The 20,987-nt window shown below is 39.1% G+C and overlaps 1 protein-coding gene across 5 annotated transcripts in view; it reads right to left on the reverse strand.

The window, feature by feature from the left end:
- Positions 1 to 313: 313 nt before the first annotated feature.
- FMN1 (formin 1) overlaps positions 314 to 20,987 on the reverse strand; it is a 430,759-nt gene continuing 410,085 nt past the window's right edge. For 3 of the 5 annotated variants that reach the window (XM_063794665.1, XM_063794663.1, XM_054667316.2), the window contains 2 exons: positions 11,606 to 11,690; positions 4,790 to 9,130 (listed from right to left, as the gene is read on the reverse strand). In XM_063794665.1, the coding sequence (XP_063650735.1) occupies positions 9,086 to 9,130; positions 11,606 to 11,690 (130 nt within the window). In that variant the 3' untranslated portion in view covers positions 4,790 to 9,085. Of the gene's footprint in view, positions 9,131 to 11,605; positions 11,691 to 20,987 lie in introns of all 5 variants that reach the window. The other 2 variants (XM_063794664.1, XM_016927883.4) reach the window with 1 other exon arrangement.

A 20,987-nucleotide genomic window follows, 5' to 3' on the forward strand; every position in this document is an offset into this window, starting at 1 on the left:
CCCCGTCCCTTGGGCAATGTATATTCAGGAAGTGTTGCTTTTGGGTAAGCCTTGTTGAGACAATGCCGGGCTGGTTTTGTCTGTTGGTTGTTAGCCTTGAATGCCTGGCCAAGTTGCCCACAGTTGATAGGGGACAAATGGGAGAAAAACGGAAATACCAATGATAGACTTCCTCAGACTCAGCTCTTGCAGCTCAGAATAGTGTACCTGAGTGGTAACGCAAGTTAGAAATGACTGGTGTTCTCCACATTACAGTACTACTGGGATATTGCTTTACATGCCTCCTGAAAACAAATCTGCATTGCACACCAGATGGACATGAAACCAAGATTTATTAAAATACCCTTAGCATATTTACAATTGAAAGCCATGAATGCAATTCTCTGTAAATTCCAAAAAATATAATTCTATCTCTTAAAACAAATTAACAGAGGTATCAACAGATTAGGATAAATATAATCTATCACAGAGATAGAATTTTTTGAATAGACAATTGACGTTTTTCTAATCAATATATATTATGTACAAAAATACACTTGATATTGTGACCAAGTACTGTCAAGGAGGAAAAAAATATATATATAATACACACATATTTTTATTATGTACAAATCAGTGTTGGTTCCTTCACTCTCTTTTTAAAAATAAATACTTCATTTGGTTGCAAATGACATTTATAAATTCAACTCATGAGCATTTCTCAGCTTTGACAAAATTAAATATGCAAACAAATTAGAAATACGTATTTTTAAAAATGCAAAGGGAAAAATACCTGAATCCAATGAGCTTATTATGCTTAAAAATATCCCAAGAGCGTGTAAGGTTTCATGTCTTTAAAGGGCCTTCTCCTTTCCCCAACTGTCTTCATTACTGCCTAAAATCTTTTCAGATTATATCTACAGACTGGTCTAATACTTAAACAGAAAAGCCTATGTTTTACCAGGTTAAATGGCTATTTAGGACATGCTTACACTTTTAAGTGCTTTCAAGAGTGTAGCAGTTACTGTTCATCTGAAAATAACCAAGAAGTGTCAACATCCTGATTCAGAACAGGGGTAGATGTTTGAATCATGAATAGTAGTAAGAATGGAGTGGCAATAAAAATCCTTATGATTCAAAGTGTTTGCCTGCACAGAATTAAGTCAATTTGTCCAGCAGCACAGAAAGTTACTTGAGATTCAAAAATCTGGCCTTCTGCATCATAGCTGGTGACCCGGTCTGATGTACAAATTTATCAAGAGAATGGCCTTAATTAGTTCAAGGTAAAATCTATGAGAAATTGAGAAGGCCTAGAATAAGAACCACCCCCCCACCCCGCCCAACCTTCTTAAAATAAAGTAAAATAAAAAGAGACGTATTTTCCATCTCTTTTATGGATTTTCCTTTTTGCTTAAGTGATGAGGTGATGCTGACATTAACAAGAGACAGTCACAGCAGTGTGTCTCACATGGGCTCCTTGGTGACAGCGGGGCTCCCTGTCCAAACGGCTGAGGAATGGAGCACAGGGTGTGAGGGGATGGAGGAGGGGCCAAGGGAGATACTCAGTTGTCTAAGATGCAGAGAGGTGAAAAAATCTGGGTCTGGGGGAAACTGTAAAGTAGGAAAGAAATAGCCATGGAATATGAAGGAAAAGGACGCGGAAACAGAAGTATTGAAAGAAGAAAGTGAAACAAAGCTAGAAGTCAAAATGACTTTTGAACAGGCATGGAGTAAACAGGGTCTATGGTCAAGCAGCCCCATGGATCTGAAATTGTTTGAGCTGTTAAACCAAGCACAGACCAGTTTCACTGGGGTACCTGCTTTCCCAGTACATTGTCTGGCACTGGTCAATACAAGATCAAGGGCACTCACATTTGCCTAATACAGATGCCTTGAATTTCCACGGAAAAGCTGTCCACGATACAACCATGGCAAAAAATCACCAGCTCCCTAACAATGTAATCTATCAGCAAAACATTGCACTAGCCTCGTTCAAATTTTTCTCCTCCATGCGTCCTTTTTTTCTTGCTCATCCCATTGCTTGCAAACTCACAAGATACCAGTTATATGAAGACATAAAACTGCATGGATCAGGTGCACTTTAGAAAGCAGCATCCAGGGTCCAGGGTGTCACTAAGAAAACTAAACCATGAAGTACTTGAAATAATTTACATTTCTGCTAGGTCTGATTCATACTAGGATGCTGACTGCCTTCACTTAGGTTCTAGGCATGCAGGCCAGTGGTTATTTTCCAGGCCAAAGCACGATCCCCTAAATCAAAGTCCAAGGCCACCCTGCTTGCCATGCTAGTCTAAATGAAAACTCAATGAAAGAAAGACTATGATAAATCAATGTTTTCTCTAAAGATTCTTAAAAATTATCCAATTTCTAACTTTAAAAGTTTCTGCCTTTTTAGTATTTTAGATTGGTTCTTTAAAGGGAAGTCCTTTTTATTAATGCATACTCTCTCTGAAGATAAGACATCTAGCTGACAGTAGGGTCATATTACTTATGCCTTGGGAAATTACAGAATTGCACAATTACAAATTTAATAATTTTGGAGTAGACCTATCCCTTAGGTAGATCCCCAAAACCTACTTGTGTCATTGCGAGCAAACAGAAGAATTGATACTAGACTTTCCCTCTCACTCATGGATTTGTTTTCAATGGAAATGGAAGCCTTCCAAATATTATGCAGAACACAATCTCAGTGGCGCTGAGCTACCTTCTTTATGCCTTGTGGCCCAATGTATGAAGAAATAAGATCTTATCTAGAGACGAGTTAGCATGAAGCGAGGAAAAAGGAGATATTTATAATTCACAAAAACATCTAAAATGTAAAGATTTCAAATGTCCTTTTAGTCCCTTACTGGGAAGAGCAGTGTAATTTTTGTATGCTATAAACTCCTTTTTATACATCTCCTATAAAGAAATCTGGAATTCAAAATCCATGCTAAGAGTTTCCAGAGTGTTCATCCCTCAACACTTATCATCCATGTCATGGGGAGGTAGAGAGTAATTTCCCTGAATAGCCAGTGGTCTATGGGACTAACCTTTCATTTGGGAAAGAGATCTGGAAAGCGAACCCAGTAAACAGTCAAAAACACATTTGTTTCATAAGAGGAAAGTGGAAGAAAGCCCCGGAAGAGAACAATGAAGGAAAGTAGGTACACGTTTGCCAAGGACATTAACAAACCATTGCTAATGTGTGCCTGAAATCTGATTTCCTTCTTGATGTATTAAGATAATGCATTGGCAGCTCATACTATACATGGAGAGAAATATTCATATTCATTTAAGACGTTCTCATAGTTTCAAAGGTAGAGAGCCCCTCAGTGTCTGCACAGGTAGAATTTAGGAAAATGTTCAGCCTATGTGAGAGCTATAGTGTGGTAGAGGTTGTTTAATCCATGCCAAATTCTTTGGACGTGATTTTCTGCCTGAAACTATAGTCTTCTTTGCATTTTGCTGGCCCAATGTCATCAAGTTTCACACAAAGCTTGGAAAAATAGCCCACAAGTGTAGTTGGATCAGCCTTTAGAAAAGGAGACTAGAGATTCTCAGTATATTTAAGAGAAGATTTAAAAATAGAAAATTACATAAGCGTAGAGGGAATGTAGAAAAATAAATTGATGGCTATATCTAACACCTTCATATAAAAATGGAATAAAAGTCAATCTTCCCCACATCAAGAACTTCAGAGATGTAATATAAAGTCTGGAGTTCACATGAGCTCTTGACTGAAGGACACCACCCTATCAGAGAAGGGAAGGGTAAGAGAGAAAAGGTCTTCTATGCCCCTAGTTATCACCAGAGTAGTTAGAAGGGCTGGGGATAGAGGAGGAAATGAGTTCTGTAAGTTCCACCAGACAGCAGACCTACTGAATGAGGCTTAATTTGCTTCCCTAATCTCTCCATTGGTAGAAATTGCATAGTGGCTTAAGAGACAGTTAGCCAGCTGCCATTTTAATATCTTCATGTTTCCAAGTTGTTAACTACACAAGTTTCCCAAATGCTAACTTTATATCACAGTATTGGTTAAGTCTTGGAACAAATAAGGATACTGAATTGGCTTCAAATTTGACATGTTAAAACTCTCTTAAATTCATCACTTTCCAACAAAGCATTGATCTGGAAGTTCAGTAGATTGCCCATTCCTTGGGAAGGGAGATGAAGAATTGTGAGACCAAAATGCAGTGCCTCTAATAAGGTGTCAACAGCGGACGGGTGTGCAGAAATGACACAAAATGGGCTTCCCAGTCACAGACAAGCTGTGTAACTGAGCCCGGTTATGCCTGGATTCAATTGCTAATGGAGAGATGAATATCATTATGTAAGTCTAAAGAAGAAAGATCTGCTGAGTCAAGTATTTGAAGATGCTTTTCTTTAAGCCACTTCTATACTAGTAACAGTTTCCAGGCAGCTGGATTGTTTCTCTCTATAGCTGGAAAATGGAAATATATCCAACAAGTTATTTGCATTTTGGAAAGGCTAAAAATTATCCACTCTTTTCAAATCCTATCAGCTTGGCCACACAGACTGGTTTCCTCCGTGTTGCAGATTTCTTTATGAGGACAAAGTAGCAGACATGAATGAAAGTTCACTTCTTTATTCTCTCCACTCTCTTCAGTTGTAGGGTCCCTAAAGGTAAAATAACTAATACAAAACAAATTTTAAAAAGTGGAAGCTTTTTCTTTCCTCTCCACCTTTTGGCCATTTTTGTTTTTATTAGGACAGACAGGATAAAAGAAAAATGAAGCTCAAATATAACTGATGCTTCTTGTTAGCAATTTAAGAAGACAATTTAAACTGTTTTATAAAATCAGATATTTAATATTTGGATCAGATATGTGGGGGGGGGAAGGCTATATATTTTTGGACTTCTTCCTTTTTGTCATATAAAGCTTCAAATTGATTTTATCTTTGTTGTTTTTGTGGATGGAGGTGAGTACTACAAAATTGACCAATTTAGTATGTCAGGGAATGAAGAGGTTCCCCGGTCAATGTTACAGCCTGGTTCCTGGAAAAAGAGCCTGCAAGCGTGCATTGCTAATTCCCATTCACACACTGACTTGGCGCAATTTGCTGTGCTGTTGCATGCAATGATCTGCATCAATGACACTGGCCAAGGGAGAAGCAGAAACAGAAATGAGGACATATAACTTTCAAGAGAGGAAGAGTATCATTAAAATGAAAATTTCTCTGTTGCAAACATCATAATGTGCAATCCCAGGCCAATAGGCAAATCTTTGCCCAAAATACACATATTTCTTCTGCTACATCTCACTGTGGCCCTTAGAAAAACCGTACCAATGACTTATCTTACTGGAGGTGTTAATACTACCAACATATTTTATTCCTTCCTTCAGTTTTTCCAGTTTTACCAGCAGTATCTGAACTTTTCATTTAGGAAACACCATTCTTTATGGTGCTTATGAAAACAGGAGGTGCCTGAAGGAGGCTGAGAAGAGGTTTGCAGCTTCTACTGTCCTTGATAGGGGAGGGGAGGGAAGACTGCATGCCATCTGATATTCAATTCCTCAACCATACTGGCAATTTGTTTTGGCTAGAACATTTAAAAGTGTAATAGCTCCACTGGGTTTCCTTATTCCACTTCTCAGATTTCAGAAAATCTTTCTCCATAATTCCTGAGTAGTTGCAGTGAGTGTGTAGAAAGACACCATCATCAACATAAGGATTCAAAAGGCAACTGTTGGGCAGTAGGGCCATCACCTATGATCCCTGGGCCCCCACCATCATCATAAACATCCACTTCTGCTTGGCCACACTTTTTTCTTATTTCTTTTTCCCCAGTAAGCTGCCACTTCTTGAGATAAAAGCCATACAGCACACCTCCTAACCTGGTTTTTGATACTTCATGGGCCTGATGCTTTTTTTTTTTGAAACGGAGTCTCACTGTCGCCCAGGCTGGAGTGCAGTGGTGCGATCTCGGCTCACTGCAAGCTCCACCTCCTGGGTTCACGCCATTCTCCTGCCTCAGCCTCCCGAGTAGCTGGGACTACAGGCGCCCGCCACCACACCCGGCTACTTTTTTGTATTTTTAGTAGAGATGGGGTTTCACCGTGTTAGCCAGGATGGTCTCAATCTCCTGACCTCGTGATCCGCCCCCGCTTGGCCTCCCGAAGTGCTGGGATTATAGGCATGAGCCACCACGCCCGGCCCGGGCCTGATGCTTTCTACCTAACGTGTCTGTAGTGTAATTTATGATATACTTTGTGTAATTTATGTAACTTATGATATTGTGTGCTCTGATGCTTATTGTCAATTGCCCATGCAAGAATCTGAACTACTGTCAAACTGTGTCCTCAGATTTAATGAATTTTGTCTAAGAGGACACAAAGTTGTTTGTAAGTTAAGGGTTCTTAGAGTTACTACTACGTCAGGTGTGTCTGGTTAGACGCAGCATAGCAAACTGGTTACTCTCCTTTCTAGTTCAGGGAGGGCTATGCCTAGAACAGCCACTTAAAGCCTGCTGGCAGGATGTGCTTAAGCTGCCAAATGGCATCCTGATCACCTCTCCAGGAAAAGTTCAGATCCTCCTGCTGCACTGAACACAAGCTCAACAGCATTTTAGAGGGATCATTTTCAAGGCCTCCAGGTTATTTTAGATGAACTTCCTTGAACAAATTGTCATTGACCTTTACTGAGCATCAATTTGAGTTAAAAATGAAGGCTGTGTCAGCAATGTGGTACATTGGTGGACTTGGGAGGGGGCATCCCAGATACATGATGCAGGGTTCAGAATAGGTGAGAATAATAGAAGATTCTGCCATGGTGTCTTACAACACTAACATCATACATCGACTAGTGTGACAAAACCACTAGGTTTCCCCAACCGAGGCAGGCAAACCTTGCTTTGTAGAAATAGGTATTTTACTGCAAAGTTTTAGTCTGTTCACTAGGATGAAATCCAAAGTGGGCTGTATTTGTCTAACTCTCAAATTAAGTGTTCTCACTCATTATTCTTCAGCACTGGTTCCTGAAGGGTTACGTGGCCACAGTGGCAGCCCTGCTTACCTTCACTGATTTCTCGTAAGCATCCTATTTAGAGACAAAAGTGGACTGCAGTGACTACACCTCAAACCTCCCGCTGCTCTCACCATCAAGCCTATAAGGATTGAGACTTCTGCTGGCCCCACATAACTCAAAAGAGCTGATTTCTATGGCATGGGTAAAACTGGCACTTTTCTTGTGCATGATAACACTAGAAGGAGCATACGATGGTTATAAGTGGAATTAGTTTTTAATGGATCCGTTCTTTTGGTTGTCTTCAGAGTTAAGTGAAAATGAAGAGAAACTATGTAAGAAAGCAGCATAAAAAGCTTCTTGCTCACAAGCAACTTCAAGCCTTTTTAGTCATGCATGTTCCTTCTCGGCGTTTCTGTTTTGTTCCTTCATTTTGAATTTTAAAAATCCAACCATGTTACCATATTCCTTTCAGTTGCACCAGTAGAAAAGGCAGTTAGCACCTGCATGAATATGGCTTCTGTGACTTGATTTGATCCTGACTGCAGTCTTCATTCTCGAAGCTGACATTAGATTAGGATATGGTGCTGCTTTCATTACTGGATCTATTATAGAAGCATTCCTGAGGGGCTGCTGGCTGGCAGGCATATCCTGGGAAGATGCTCAGGCACCTGGCAAGTCCAAGGGTTCTGGAAAGATGCTGGGGCAAGGGGCAGGCCACATGTGGAGGCTGGATCAGGAAGGAATTTAAGATTTCTGCTCATCTCTGGACTGTCCTCCACCAATTGGGGGAGAAAGCTCAGCCTCTTCAAGGCCTAAAAATGAGTCTTTGATCATATTGTCCCTTCACCTCCAGTCCTTTCTTCACCCCTCACAAGATAAATTCAGAGAGGTGGCTTAAAGACAAAAGTGTCAGAGAGGTCAAAGGTGGTTTCCTTATGTGACTCAAGAGCCAGGGTCAGAGAGAGCTGCCTATGAACAATATTCCACTTGGAAGTTTTCTGTTACTGTAATTACTTTCATTTTGATGTAAGGAACCTTTTTTCTGCCCTTCAGTTTTTTTGACATTAAAGAGTCCTGCTTCATCCTACTTCACATGCCCATCAGCCAAGGTCATGAGCAGGGGCTGTGAGTTGCATTTGCTCCCCTGTCTGGAAACTGCCTCCTGGGGATGGGGGTTGTCCCGCTGCACAGTCACAGCACATAACGTAGAACTCGGCTGCATATCAACACAACATCGCCCATTCATGAACGGTCCAAAATGTAAAAGGTGCTCTGCCGCTGGGTCTCTTGTCCAAGCACACCCAAGGCTGTGCTTGCTCAGGTATTACATTTTCTCCTGGGAGTTGGGGTGCAGAATCTCTGCTGGCCCAGAAAAACCACAAAGGACCGAAGTAAAAACAAGAATGGGCCTCACTTAACAACTGATGTCAACTCCTTGCATGGTAACTTGTTCTCCAGGATGAAGTTTATGGCTATTTGTCTCCCTCTCTCCACCCAGGTATGATTCTGTTTTTTCTCCTTTTCATCACGTAAACCATAACAACAAAAAATCATTTTTCTAGTCTGGATAATACATGTTCTTGGACCTCTTCAAGAATAGTTTTGGTGAGTTGCAACATTATTGGAGAGAAAGATGCTGCAGGATTTTGCTGCAACAGGATCAAAACTAAGACCAATAATCAAAACAGCAGTGTGTAACGACAAAGACTTGAACTCTCCCAAGGCAACTGTCCTCAATGATCCTTTCTCTCTTCTGTGACAATGTGACATATATCAAGCTTTGGTTATAAAGCTGGAAATCTCAGCTTTTAAAAAAATTTTGGAAACATTTTGGTATTTCTTCTGCTCTTAGAGTGGACTTTGGGCTTCGACAAGAAACAGTCATCAAATATTTCTGCAATGTTCCCTTAAATAGTTTTCCATTGTTCCTGCGGCTTAATGAGGGACTTCTTAAAGAAGGCATGGGGCACTCTCTGCAGATGACCTCAGAAAGAGATGAGCAAAAACAAACATTTAGTGACACATCTTTCAAGAACGTCCTGCAACCCTGTGGTCACAAAGAGTATGCGTGCAAGGTCCTCCATCTCCGATGCCATCATTTCCATGTGTCTTCATCTTAGTTAGTGGTCACACTGGCTTCCTTCTGACGCAGTCTTTCTTTCTGTTAAGGAAAAAAAAATGAATGTATCATTTCTTTCATCTTTCTCAAGTTTTGATACATTTCTCAAATTTTGGTCTAGAATGCTGAGTTTCCGGAATTGTGCCAAATGGCCTAGAAATGAGAGTACCTCTACTGCTTTCCCTAAGCTCTTAGTTATCTGCCCCTCCCTACCTATCACCCTTACTCCCCAGAAAAACAAACAAGAAATCAATAACCAGCCAATCTACCAACTACATCCATCTAAAACACGGGCCTTTACCATGCCAGGGTGGTCTTTTCTGTTCTCTTCTTTTGTGACAAAGACCCTAACTTTGTAGTGTTACTCAAGGACCCCTTCCGTCCCTACCTTTGGCTCATTGATGGAATTAGAGAATGCCCAAGAAGATATGAAAAAAAAATTACTATTTCCAATGATCAACTTGGCAGAATTCAACAAAAGCCATGCAAAATGGGAGATGACCAGATTTAGTCTCTGCAGAATGGCAGAAGTTCCCAATTTGCCATGGATGTTATGCTCTTCATTCTCTGAGCTTCCTCCTCAGGGACTGCCTTCTAAAGGGAAGGACATGGACATCTGCTGGGGAGATGTAAAAATACACAGGAGCACACTACACAGCAACTTGGACCCCCATGGTATCTGTGACATTAGGGAAGCACACACATCAGTATGGTAAGGATGGTGTGCCTGCTCTGGGAGGAGGGTAAATAGAAGGCTAAAATGGAAAAGGGAGAAGTATACTCTTTTGGAATGAGCAGATGCAGAGAGAAGCCTTTGAGAATGGATCCTTAGCTGCTTATGAGCTATGAGATATGATGTTGCAGTGAATTACTAAATTGGCCTAGATATAAACTTAAGTTGATGATTTTCTGACACCCATCCTAAATTTGGACCCCATCCCTAACTTGCGAAATTGAATCAGGAATCAGTTTACAAGCTCTTCCCTGATTTCCACCCACCCACCCACACAGACAATAAAATAAGCAGCCCCAACAAGCCCAGGATCACAACTGGGAGCTTGCTCACAGGGGAGGTCGTAAACCCACTGTTTCCCTTTTGTCTATATGGCTGACCCCATTCTCTCTGCCTTGGGGGAACAAGCTTGGCTGTAAAAGTCTGGATAGAGGCCCAAATAAAAGGTCTGAGGAAGAGGGAGAGGCTCATGAAGGAGGAAGATAAAAATCAGGGTTCAGCCGACTGCCACTGAAAATCATACAAATGAATGTCATAAATATACCATCAAAAGGGTACAAAGGACATGTCCGGTTAGGTAGGGGCCATGTGCTCAACCATGGCTTTCCCCGACCAAAAAGTATAGCCCGGACTTCTCCATTTCTCATTCATCAACCTCATGCAACATTCATTTAGCTGCTCATGGGGTTGTTGGGAGAAACATTATGGTCAATCAACAGAAATAATCTCACTTTATAACTTAGAACCCATTTAGATTTTCAAAGGATTTGAAGCATCCAGCAAAAAGGTACTAATAATCTAAAAGGATAAAGTAAGTAGTTGTGGGACATCAGGGCCCAGAGAGGACAGAGTTTGAAAAATCCGAGAGAGGAGGGTGATACTTGCACTTCCCACTCATTGCCATTCCTCATTGCAGGGTCAACCAAAGCAGCTGAAATTCACAGCAACAAGAAAAACAACTAATATTTATTGAGCTCTTATTATGTGTTAGGCATTTTACATGTCTTTTCTCAGTTTTCTCACAATAACCCCAAAGAAAAAGTAGTATGTTCTTTTCATGGAAGAGAAAGAAACAAAGTAACTTCACTAAGGTTTTACAACTATTTAAGTGGCAGAGCTGTGATCTGAACCCAGGCCATTTCATTCTCAACATCCTGGGATCCTAACCATGTAGCTCTTCTATGACTATTGTCCGTAACACCTAGGTGGAGATTCATTGTGATCTCTATTGAAAACTGGACTTTGGAGGACAATGCAATCTCAAATCTAGGAAGGCTGGGGAGACTGCTGGTCTCCAGCACAGGGAGAGATGTCAGGAGACCCAGAATCTGGTCCTGGCTTTTGTTATCCACTTGCCAAGTGACCCTGGGTAGGCTGTATCTTTCTGCACTTCAAATTTCCCAACTATCAAAATAGGAGAATCCCTGCCTCTTTCTTTAATGGGGAAAAGGAACTGAAGAGAATGAATATATTTAAACATTTCGAGAAAAAAATACTTTGAGATAAGGGTGACTGTATTGCGGGTAGGGTGTGGAAGGATGTGAAATGGTAAGTGGCTAAATTTGGTTTATCAGAAACGACCTATGTTGAGTTTACAGGAAAAACATATAAAGCTATGTTTTGTACCTCCACCCACACATACTTTTTTTTTTTTTAACCATATGCTACTCTGGGATGGGAACTGAGAATCTGGATACTACGTTTCATCTCTGAGCTTTAGCCCTTCCTGGGCGCACCTCAATTTTCATGACAATCGTTAGATTACGTTGAAAAATATATCTCACCAGGCTAGCAGTGGGATTGATTTTCTTTGTCTCCACTTTCTTCTCTGAAGTCAATTTGCTGACTGATTCCTGAGCCATTTTCAATCTGAAATAGAAATAGGGAAAAGACAGGGGAGAGAGGGAAAAGAAAGGAAGAGGGAAAAGGAAAGAAAAGAGGTAAGGCAGGTTAAACATAAACCCAAATGCTTTTGAATTAATCCATCAGCAATCTGAAAATACTGAAATGTTTTTTCAATCCTTGTTATTAAATTCAAATCCTAATTAGGTGTGAAGGCTTCTCTGCTTTATCAAAACTTAATTTTCTTCACCAGCTGAAGCCTGTTTTTGTGAACAATGTGGTAGTTTCTGATGGATGGAGTACTATGTGCACAGAGCATTATTTACTTCAGTGTTATCTGGCTTGTGATCCACTTAGCAGATACTGAGATGATTTTGAAGAATGAAGTTCTGAGGAAATGTGAAACTACAAATACTAAAATTCACCAATTCACATCAATTAAGATGTGATAACCTATAGAATGGGAAAAAAGATAACCTACGGAATGGGAAAATATAAATATATGTATTTTTCATTCTGTAGGTTTTTTCCCATTCAAAAAAATATATTTATATATTATATTTATATATTATGTACAATATATAATGCACTTATATATTACGTACAATATATAACGCACTTATGTATTACGTACAATATATAACGCACTTATGTATTATGTACAATATATAACGCACTTATGTATTATGTACAATATATAACGCATTTATGTATTATGTATAATATAGAACACATTTATTTATATATTATGTATAATATAGAATACATTTATTTATATATTATATAATACATTTATTTATATTATATAATACATATAGGTATGATATAGAAATATATATATTTTATATATATATATATATTTTATATATATATATATATTTTTTTTTTTGAGACAGAGTCTTGCTCTGTTGCCCAGGCTGGAGTGCAGTGATGCGATCTCAGCTCACTGCAACCTCCACCTCCAGAATGGGGAAAATATTTTTAAATCATATACCTGATAGAGACTTGTGTCTGGAACACATAAAGAACTCTTACAATTCAAATAAGACAACAAATTATACCCCCTCCTCTAAAAATGGACACGGGATTTGAATAGACATTTCTCCAAAGCTGACATACACATGGTCAATAAGCACGTAAAAAGATGCTCAACAACATTAGTCATCAGAAAATGCAAATCAAAACCACAATGGGATACCACTTCACATCCACTAGGATGGCTAGAATCAGAAAGAAAGACAGTAACAAGTACTAGAGATGAAGATGTGAAGAAATTGGAACCCTTATATACTGTTGATGTGATTGCAGAATTACACAGTTACTTTGGAGAACAGTTTGGCAGTTTTCCAAAACGTTAAGCACAAAACGTTACCATATGACCCAGCAATTCCACTGCTAGGTACATAAATATATCTATAACTAAGAAAATTGAAAAGATGTCTATATAAAAATTTGCATATGAATGTTTATAGAACCATTATTTATAGTAACCAAGAGTAGAAGCAACCAAATTTCCATCACCTGATGGATAAATTAAATGTGGTATATCCATACAATGGAATATTACTGAGCCATAAAAAGGAATGAATTTGCTGATACATGCTACAACGTGGATGTACCTCAAAAACATTGTGCTAAGTGAAAGAAGCCAATCACAAAAACACATGACTCTATTTATATGAAATGTTCAGAATAGGCAAATCCATACAGAAAGTAGGTTAGCAAAACTATGGGTTTCCCCATGCTGGGGAAAATGGGGAGTTATTGCTAACCAGTCAAAGATTTCCTCTAAAATCAGACAGAGGTAATGGTTGTAGACCCTTGTGAACATACTAAAAACCACTGTGTAGTGAAGTGATACTAATGTGTATGGAATTGTATACTTTAAAAGGGTGAATTTTACAATATGTGAATTCTATCTCAATACAACTTATTAAAAATTCATTAATTCAGCATGATAGTATTTCTTACCCATCAGGTTGGCAAATGTAAATAATTAGACAATATTAACTGTTTGTGAGGATGTAAGGGAATGGGAAGTGCCACACAGTGCACTAAGGAGAAGAAATTGGTCTAGTTGGGTTTGGCAATATCAAGTAAAACTGAAAGCATGTACACTCTACAAGCCATCAAGTTTTCTTGTAGGGAGATACCAAAAAGAATTATAAACAGACACAGAGCTTTCACTGTGGCAACATATGCAATCAAGAAAAACTGCAGACAACCTAATGAATAGGTTCAACGGGGTGATATATGAGAATAGCAAATAACAACTAACATTTATTGGGTACTTACTCTGTACCAGGTGCTGTTCTACCTACTGTATTTGAATTAAACTTAATTTTCACAACTCTGTGAGATAGGAACTTCTACTATTCCCATTTCATAGGTCTTAACCACCATGCAATGTGCAATGCTGCTTATGTACTGTATTCATTCAACAGAATAGGGTGTAACAGTGAGAAGGAATGAACTAGATCTACGAATTCAAAAATCACAGGAATCAGAGGCATGATATTGAGAGAGTGAAGAATCCTGCAGTGATACAGTGAATAGTCCATCTGTGATGATGGTCAAGAGCTCAGGCTCCAAAGCCTGATTGCAGAATTAATTCTCAGCCCTATCACTTATTAACTGTGTGACCCTGCACAAGGGAACTCTCTGTGTGCCTTATTTCCTAAAAAACATGACAGTAATAGTGCATGCTACATAGGATCAATAAGAGGACTGAGACAGTGTCAGAAGCATGTGAACCAGAGCAACTCCATCTTCAATAGAAGCTGGGTAAAATGAGGCTGGAACCTTTTGGGCTGCATTTCCAGATGGCTAAGGCATTGTAAGACACAGGAAGAGACAGGAGGTCAGCACAAGATACAGGTCATAAAGACCTTGCTGATAAAATAGGTTGCAGTAAAGAAGCTGGCCCAAACTCTCCAAAACCAAGATGGCCACCTAGTGACCTCTGGTCGTCCTCACTGCCACACTCCCATTAGCGCCAAGACAGTTTACAAATGTCATGGCAATAGTCAGGAAGTTACCCTGTATGGTCTTAAAAAGGGGAGGCATGAATAATCTATCCCTTATTTAGCATGTCATCAAAAAATAACCATAAAAGTGGGCAGCCAGCAGCTCTCAAGGCTGTTCTGCCTATGGAGTAGCCATTCTTTTATTCCTTTACTTTCCTGATAAACTTGCTTTCCCTGTACTCTACAGACTCACCCTGTATCCTTTCTTGTGTGAGATCCAAGAACCCTCTTTTGGGGTCTGGATTGGGACCACTTTCCTGTAACATCTTTCTGGCAACCACAGAAGGGACTATAGTGAGGAAACCCCTGACCCAAAGGCTAGCTTTGGGTAACCGGTGGGGTCCTGTAACAGCAGTGCAGCTCCAGGCAGGTGGTAATAGCAGAATAAATGTAAGCTGCTATTGTTACTTTGCATGCAGTATGCTACATTGTGCGTATAATTTTAAATTGAACCCATACATACAGACATCTATCTGTATTTATATATGGATACACACATATAAAAGTATTCAAGATAGACTAGAAAGATACTCAATAATTTCATGATAGAGGTTATTGCTAGAAAGATCTGGGAAGAGAATGACACTGGCAATAATATGCCAAGTAGAATTTCATTTTATCTGTAATACTTCATTTTTAAACTTAAAATCTTAAAGAATATATGATGAATGTTAATAGTTATAATTCTAGGTAGTGGGAATATGGGTGTGATATGTTATCTTTTATATTTTTATTTTTAAAATTTCTTCAAAAAATCTTCAAAATAGTAAATACTTAAAGATCTATCAACTCAGACATTTAAAAAATGTGCTTTTTCTTCCATGCTTCAAATAAAAATATCTTACTTAATATTAATCACATACTTGTTGGCATCTGTAAGTGGCTGAGTAGCTTAGCTCTTTATTTAGCTAATGTTATACAATTTGCTTAAAACACACATTTAGTAATCCCATCTCCCTGCCCACATGCACACGTTAGTTACAATGAATTCAACATTCTTACTTGTGCACTGGACAATAAATTAATTCTACTGTTGCAGTGTGAAAGCAGCCATCTGAAAAATACATCAACGACCGGGCTATTCTATGTTCTGATAGATTTTATTGACAAATACTGGTAGTGGGCCAGATCCGGCTCATAGGCTGTAGTCTGCCAATTCCTGGACTGTATCATAGGATTCAAAATCTTATGCTTTTGGATTGGCAATACAATCTCCCCGTTATAAACCTAGTTTACTTATCTTACCTTTTCAGACCCAGATCTGTTGTTGTATTCGTAGTATGCTGGTTTAATTAGCTGAGTATCCTTGGATAAGTCATGTAACCCCCAAACCTCAATTTCCTCATCTCTTTAAAGTGTGAATAATACCACACCTAATAATATTGTTGCTATAAAAATTAAAGAAAATACTATATGTGATTACTGATCAAGCATCTTTTCCTTCACCGCACTCCACGTGTTCCATGACCCACCCAAACGACTTACATTCTTTGTACATGGCTTTTTCTCACCTTTGCATCTTGCTTTTACTGTTCCCTCAATGACGGTCTGAGTCATTTCCATGCATTCAAATTCTTCCCATTCTTCTATTTACAGCTTAAGTGTCAAAGTCACGAAAGCTTCCTTCAGCTCTCTTAGCCACAAGTAATTGCTCTTAAGTGACAAAGCACTTTGTGCCTCTCTTAAGGTACTTAAGGCATTTCATCTTAGAACTGAGTAGGTGTCTTATTTTTCTTAAACCATTGGAATGACTTGAGGACAACGAGCAGGATTTATCCATATTTGGGACCTCTCTTTGTTCCTTTACCCAGCACTGTACCATGCTCAAGTCAGTTCTTAGTATCTACGTGACAAATGACATGCATTGATAATTTTTTTCTGCCTTAAACAGTTTAAATGTTTAGTAAATAGTTATAAAATGATTGCTTTTTGCATTTATCCTTGGGAAAAAACTATAAAAACATTTAGAAGTATAGTTCCAGTTACTGATTAGCTGATTAAGTCTTAAATAAGGAAAAAGATACTCAAGGCCACCCAAATGTGCTAAATATTTACACATGTCATCTTATGTATAGATTCCAAGATACTTAAAAGTATCCACATTACTTTGCCCACAAGGAGACTAAGACTCAGTGAGGTTATGTAACTTTGTCCCAAGTCTGGAATTTATTTCTCCCACTTAGGAGGTAAGGGCTTTTTGCATTTAATCAAAGAAAATTTGCTGGTTAGACAGTTTCTAGCTGCATACACGCTCAACCTCCTCATTGTTTGCGGACTTGTTTTTGTTTCTGGCCTAAATGTTGGCTCTAATGTCCATCAGTAGATGACTGGACAAAGAAAATGTGGATCACATACACCATGAAATACTATGCAGTCATAAAAAGAATGAAATCACGTCCATTGCAGCAACACAGATGGAGCTGCAGATCATTATCCTAAGTGAAATAACTCAGAAAGAGAAAATCAAATACTGCATGGTCTCACTTATAAGTGGGAGCTAAACAGTGGTTACACATGGACATATAGAGGGAAATAACAGACGCTGGGGGTGGGGAGACTGGGAAGACAGTGAGGGTCAACAAATAATCTACTGGGTACAAGGTTCACTCTTCGGGTGATGGATACAGTAGAAGCCCAAACCCTGCCACTATGAAATATATCCGTGTAACAAACCTGCACAAATCCATGTACCTCCTGAATTGATAAAAATAAAAAAAAAATAAAGGTTATATGGCAATCCTTACAAAAGAATTTGGAAATATAGGAGAAAAACAAACAAACATATCAGAGAAAGAAAATATATATTCTGAATTCATAAATGTCTCAGTAAAATTTTTGAAAACTTTATCTTTTCCTCTTTCTCATTATCATGCATATGCTCCCTAAGGAGTTATTGGGAGCCCCAGTAAATACCAAGTGCTGCCAAAGTCTACTGAGGAAAGACACAAGTATAAGATGGGAAAGTGAGTCACGTCCTCTGATGTTCTTGCCTAGTCTTGACTCTGTAGAAGTTGACTGTAACCTGGCCGGGTGTGGTGGCTCACGCCTGTAATCTCAGCACTTTGGGAGGCCGAGGTGAGTGGATCATGAGGTCAGATTGAAACCATCCTGGCTAACACAGTGAATCCCCGTCTCGACTAAAAATACAAAAAATTAGCCGGATGTGGTGGTGGGCGCCTGTAGTCCCAGCTACTCAGGAGGCTGAGGCAGGAGAATGGCGTGAACCCAGGGGGTGGAGCTTGCAGTGAGCTGAGATTGTGCCACTGCACTCCAGCCTGGGCGACAGAGCAAGACTCTGTCTCAAAAAAAAAAAAAAAAAAAAAAAAAGTAGTTGAAGTGGCATGGCTTTCCATTTAGAGATTTAGGCTCCCCACTGTTATAGCCTCATCTTTTGGGAAAGCCTATGGGCATACTGTGGGCTTTCTACAGGTTAGAGGCATACGGCTGTAGCTAAATCAAGTCAATTTTCAGAATCTAGCCATCTGTGAGACTGAGGAAGCACCAAGTCTTTATTCTTTTGACATTCAGTATTTCACTGGTTTGTGTTGTACAAGGCAGAAGATACTGAAATCATTATGAAGTTTGTAATAACAGAAGTGCTTTTATTTTTGACCACAGGGATTGAGCACACCAGCCAATCAAGAGATAAATGAGATATGGGGGAAATGGGGCAGATAAGAGTGTTCAGGTTGCTTTACACTCCTTTTCACTACTGGAAAATCCAATAGTTTGGAGCAGTGTTTGTAAACTATTTTTCAAAGAGCTTTAACCTTCAGCAAAGGTGTTTCAGGGAGAAGAGGCAGAATTAGGGGATCCTCTAGATGCCAGTGTTGGCAAGCTCTGCTTCAGTTAGAAAAGCTTTACTTTGTTTTATACATTGATGATTTATGTATGTTTTTAGACAAAAAGAGGTCTGCTTTTTTTTTTTTAACAGAACTTTTTGAAGCTCCTAGGGGGTAAAACAAAACAAAACAAAACAAACCTTCCTCTTCAGGAGAAAGACAACAGAAGCCAACAGAAAGCTTCTTCCTAAAGAACTGTCTATGAATATCTTAGAGGTAGACAACTGATTTAAGAAGACAAGGGGATGATTCTTCTGACAGCCATAACCACAAGATTTCAGATTTTGGGATCCAGTAAAACATCAAATCTACAAAAATCACAACATGGCCAGCTTTCCCACTCTCTTCTGCTTGTTACTTTCCAGATAAGTTCTAAGCCTGTGAGATCACCAGTGTCTGGCAAATACAGACAGGCACAGTGGGGACAGATCCAGATGAACCAGACTGTGGAAATAAGTGGGGCACCCATTTATTTCCCTCTCATAAAGGCAGAGATTGCCTCACATTTCATTATGATTCATTTTATTTATGGTCTTTTCTGGAATTTTGCTTGAGTTCCCTGATTTCTGCCCTATGCAACTTTCCAATGTCTATTTGCCTCCTTTGCTTTTAATAGCTTCAGAATGAAAATTAAATAGAGCTATCTTATTACACCTTGCCTATGGCTTCTCCCAACTTAATTCTGTGACTGCAATTAACTTTTTTTGGAGGGGGGTTCATCTGCTCATCCTCGTTTCCTTTCTTTCCCATTCAACGTATCTGTGTGAAATATAACAAGACTGTCAACCTGTTAACTTTTGAGTAACTCTTAAGTATGATGCTAGGGGTGTGTGTGTGTGTGTGTGTGTGTGTGTATGTATGTGTATGTATGTGTGTGTGTATATATACATATGTATATATACATATATATATACATATATATATACATATATATATATATACATATATATATATATATATATTTTTTTTAGAGATGAGGTTTCACCATGTTGCCCAGGCTGGTCTCAAACTCCTAAACTCAAGCAATCCACCTGCCTCAGCCTCCCAAAGTATTAGGATTACAGGTGTAAGCCACCAAGCCCAGCCGAAGGCTAAGTTATATTTATAATGAAAAAAAGGAATTTAGGCTGATGACTGGCGTCTGGACACAACAGGTCTCAAATCATGGTTCAGGTTTGGGTTTACACTCTAACCTATGGAATTAATTTTAGTGTTTAAAGCTAGGTAACTGGCCCCTGAAAATTAGCGTTATCTTTTAAACACCTATGGGTGATATGTTAGAAATTCTCCTAAATAATATGATTGGTTCATTTCAGTCAGTACAGAAAATACAATCTGGTAATATTATCAGGGCATTTTTGTTAATACATTACTTGCTTTTGTATTGTAGACCACAGGACCAAGAAGTGACTTCAGGAGCAGAGGAATAAACTTTTGGCCTCTAGTGCTACTAGCTTTAAAAAGAAAGCCCTACCAGCTACCTAGTACAGTGTGACTAAAATTAATCACCGCTCGACTCAGATCATGTATGTTTCTTCATCCAAGCCATTAAAAGTTAATGGCTTTGGAAATACTGGCAGACAAAGGCAAAGAAAAGAGACACATTGAGGGAATATGGTTCATGAAAGGCATCTTGGGAAACACATGAGATCTGACCAGCTATAATATGAATCTCTTTAAAAAAAGATTTTAATATCACTCGTTGCTAAAGAAAGAAGATAAAAATGGTCTAAAAAATGGATACGGTATGCTCTGTGTGCCAACAGGTAATGTGCCTTTAAGTCAGCATGCCACAGGAAATGTCCACATTCCCTAAAAAGTAGGATGATAAAAACTGAAGGTCCAAGCTGCTGCACCACTGGACTTACCCTAAATGTAAAGACAGGAGTTCAGAATCTCTCTAATAAATGCAAGAGCTCTTCATTCTCATGACTGTTCAGAAATACATGGACGAACAAAGGAACATGCAAAAAACACATTTTTACCACTGGCTCAGTCAATTCTGGCCTATGGTCCTTTGGAATGGTGAATAAGGTTTCCGTGGTATAGAAAAGGTATTGGCCCTCACTGTAGATCACACCTGTAAAATAAATGACTCACCAGCCTGACTACCCAATATAGCTTTGCTCTACCAGTCATTACCAGGGACAGCTTCTATGAGCAAATAATGACACTCTTATGGTCTCCCTTCAGAAGAAAAAATCAGAAAAGGGGTATATAGAGCTTCAAGGATGAAATACAAAAAGGAGTGAATATTCACTCCTTTGCCATGATCTCCTTGCAGCTTTGAACTAAGTCACATCAGGCCAAGGCACAAGGAATAATAGCATATAGACTTTGGGGCATCAGGGAAATGGCTTCCTTGCGCCTCAGAAAGCTCAGTATCACATGGTTTATGGCATTTTGAATAGAGAAGATTGAGGGCAACGTTTTGATCTTTTTCTCATTAGGCTTAC

Source organism: Pan troglodytes, chromosome 16 (genome assembly GCF_028858775.2).
Source record: "Pan troglodytes isolate AG18354 chromosome 16, NHGRI_mPanTro3-v2.0_pri, whole genome shotgun sequence".
In the NCBI taxonomy this organism is placed as follows: Eukaryota; Metazoa; Chordata; class Mammalia; order Primates; family Hominidae; genus Pan; species Pan troglodytes.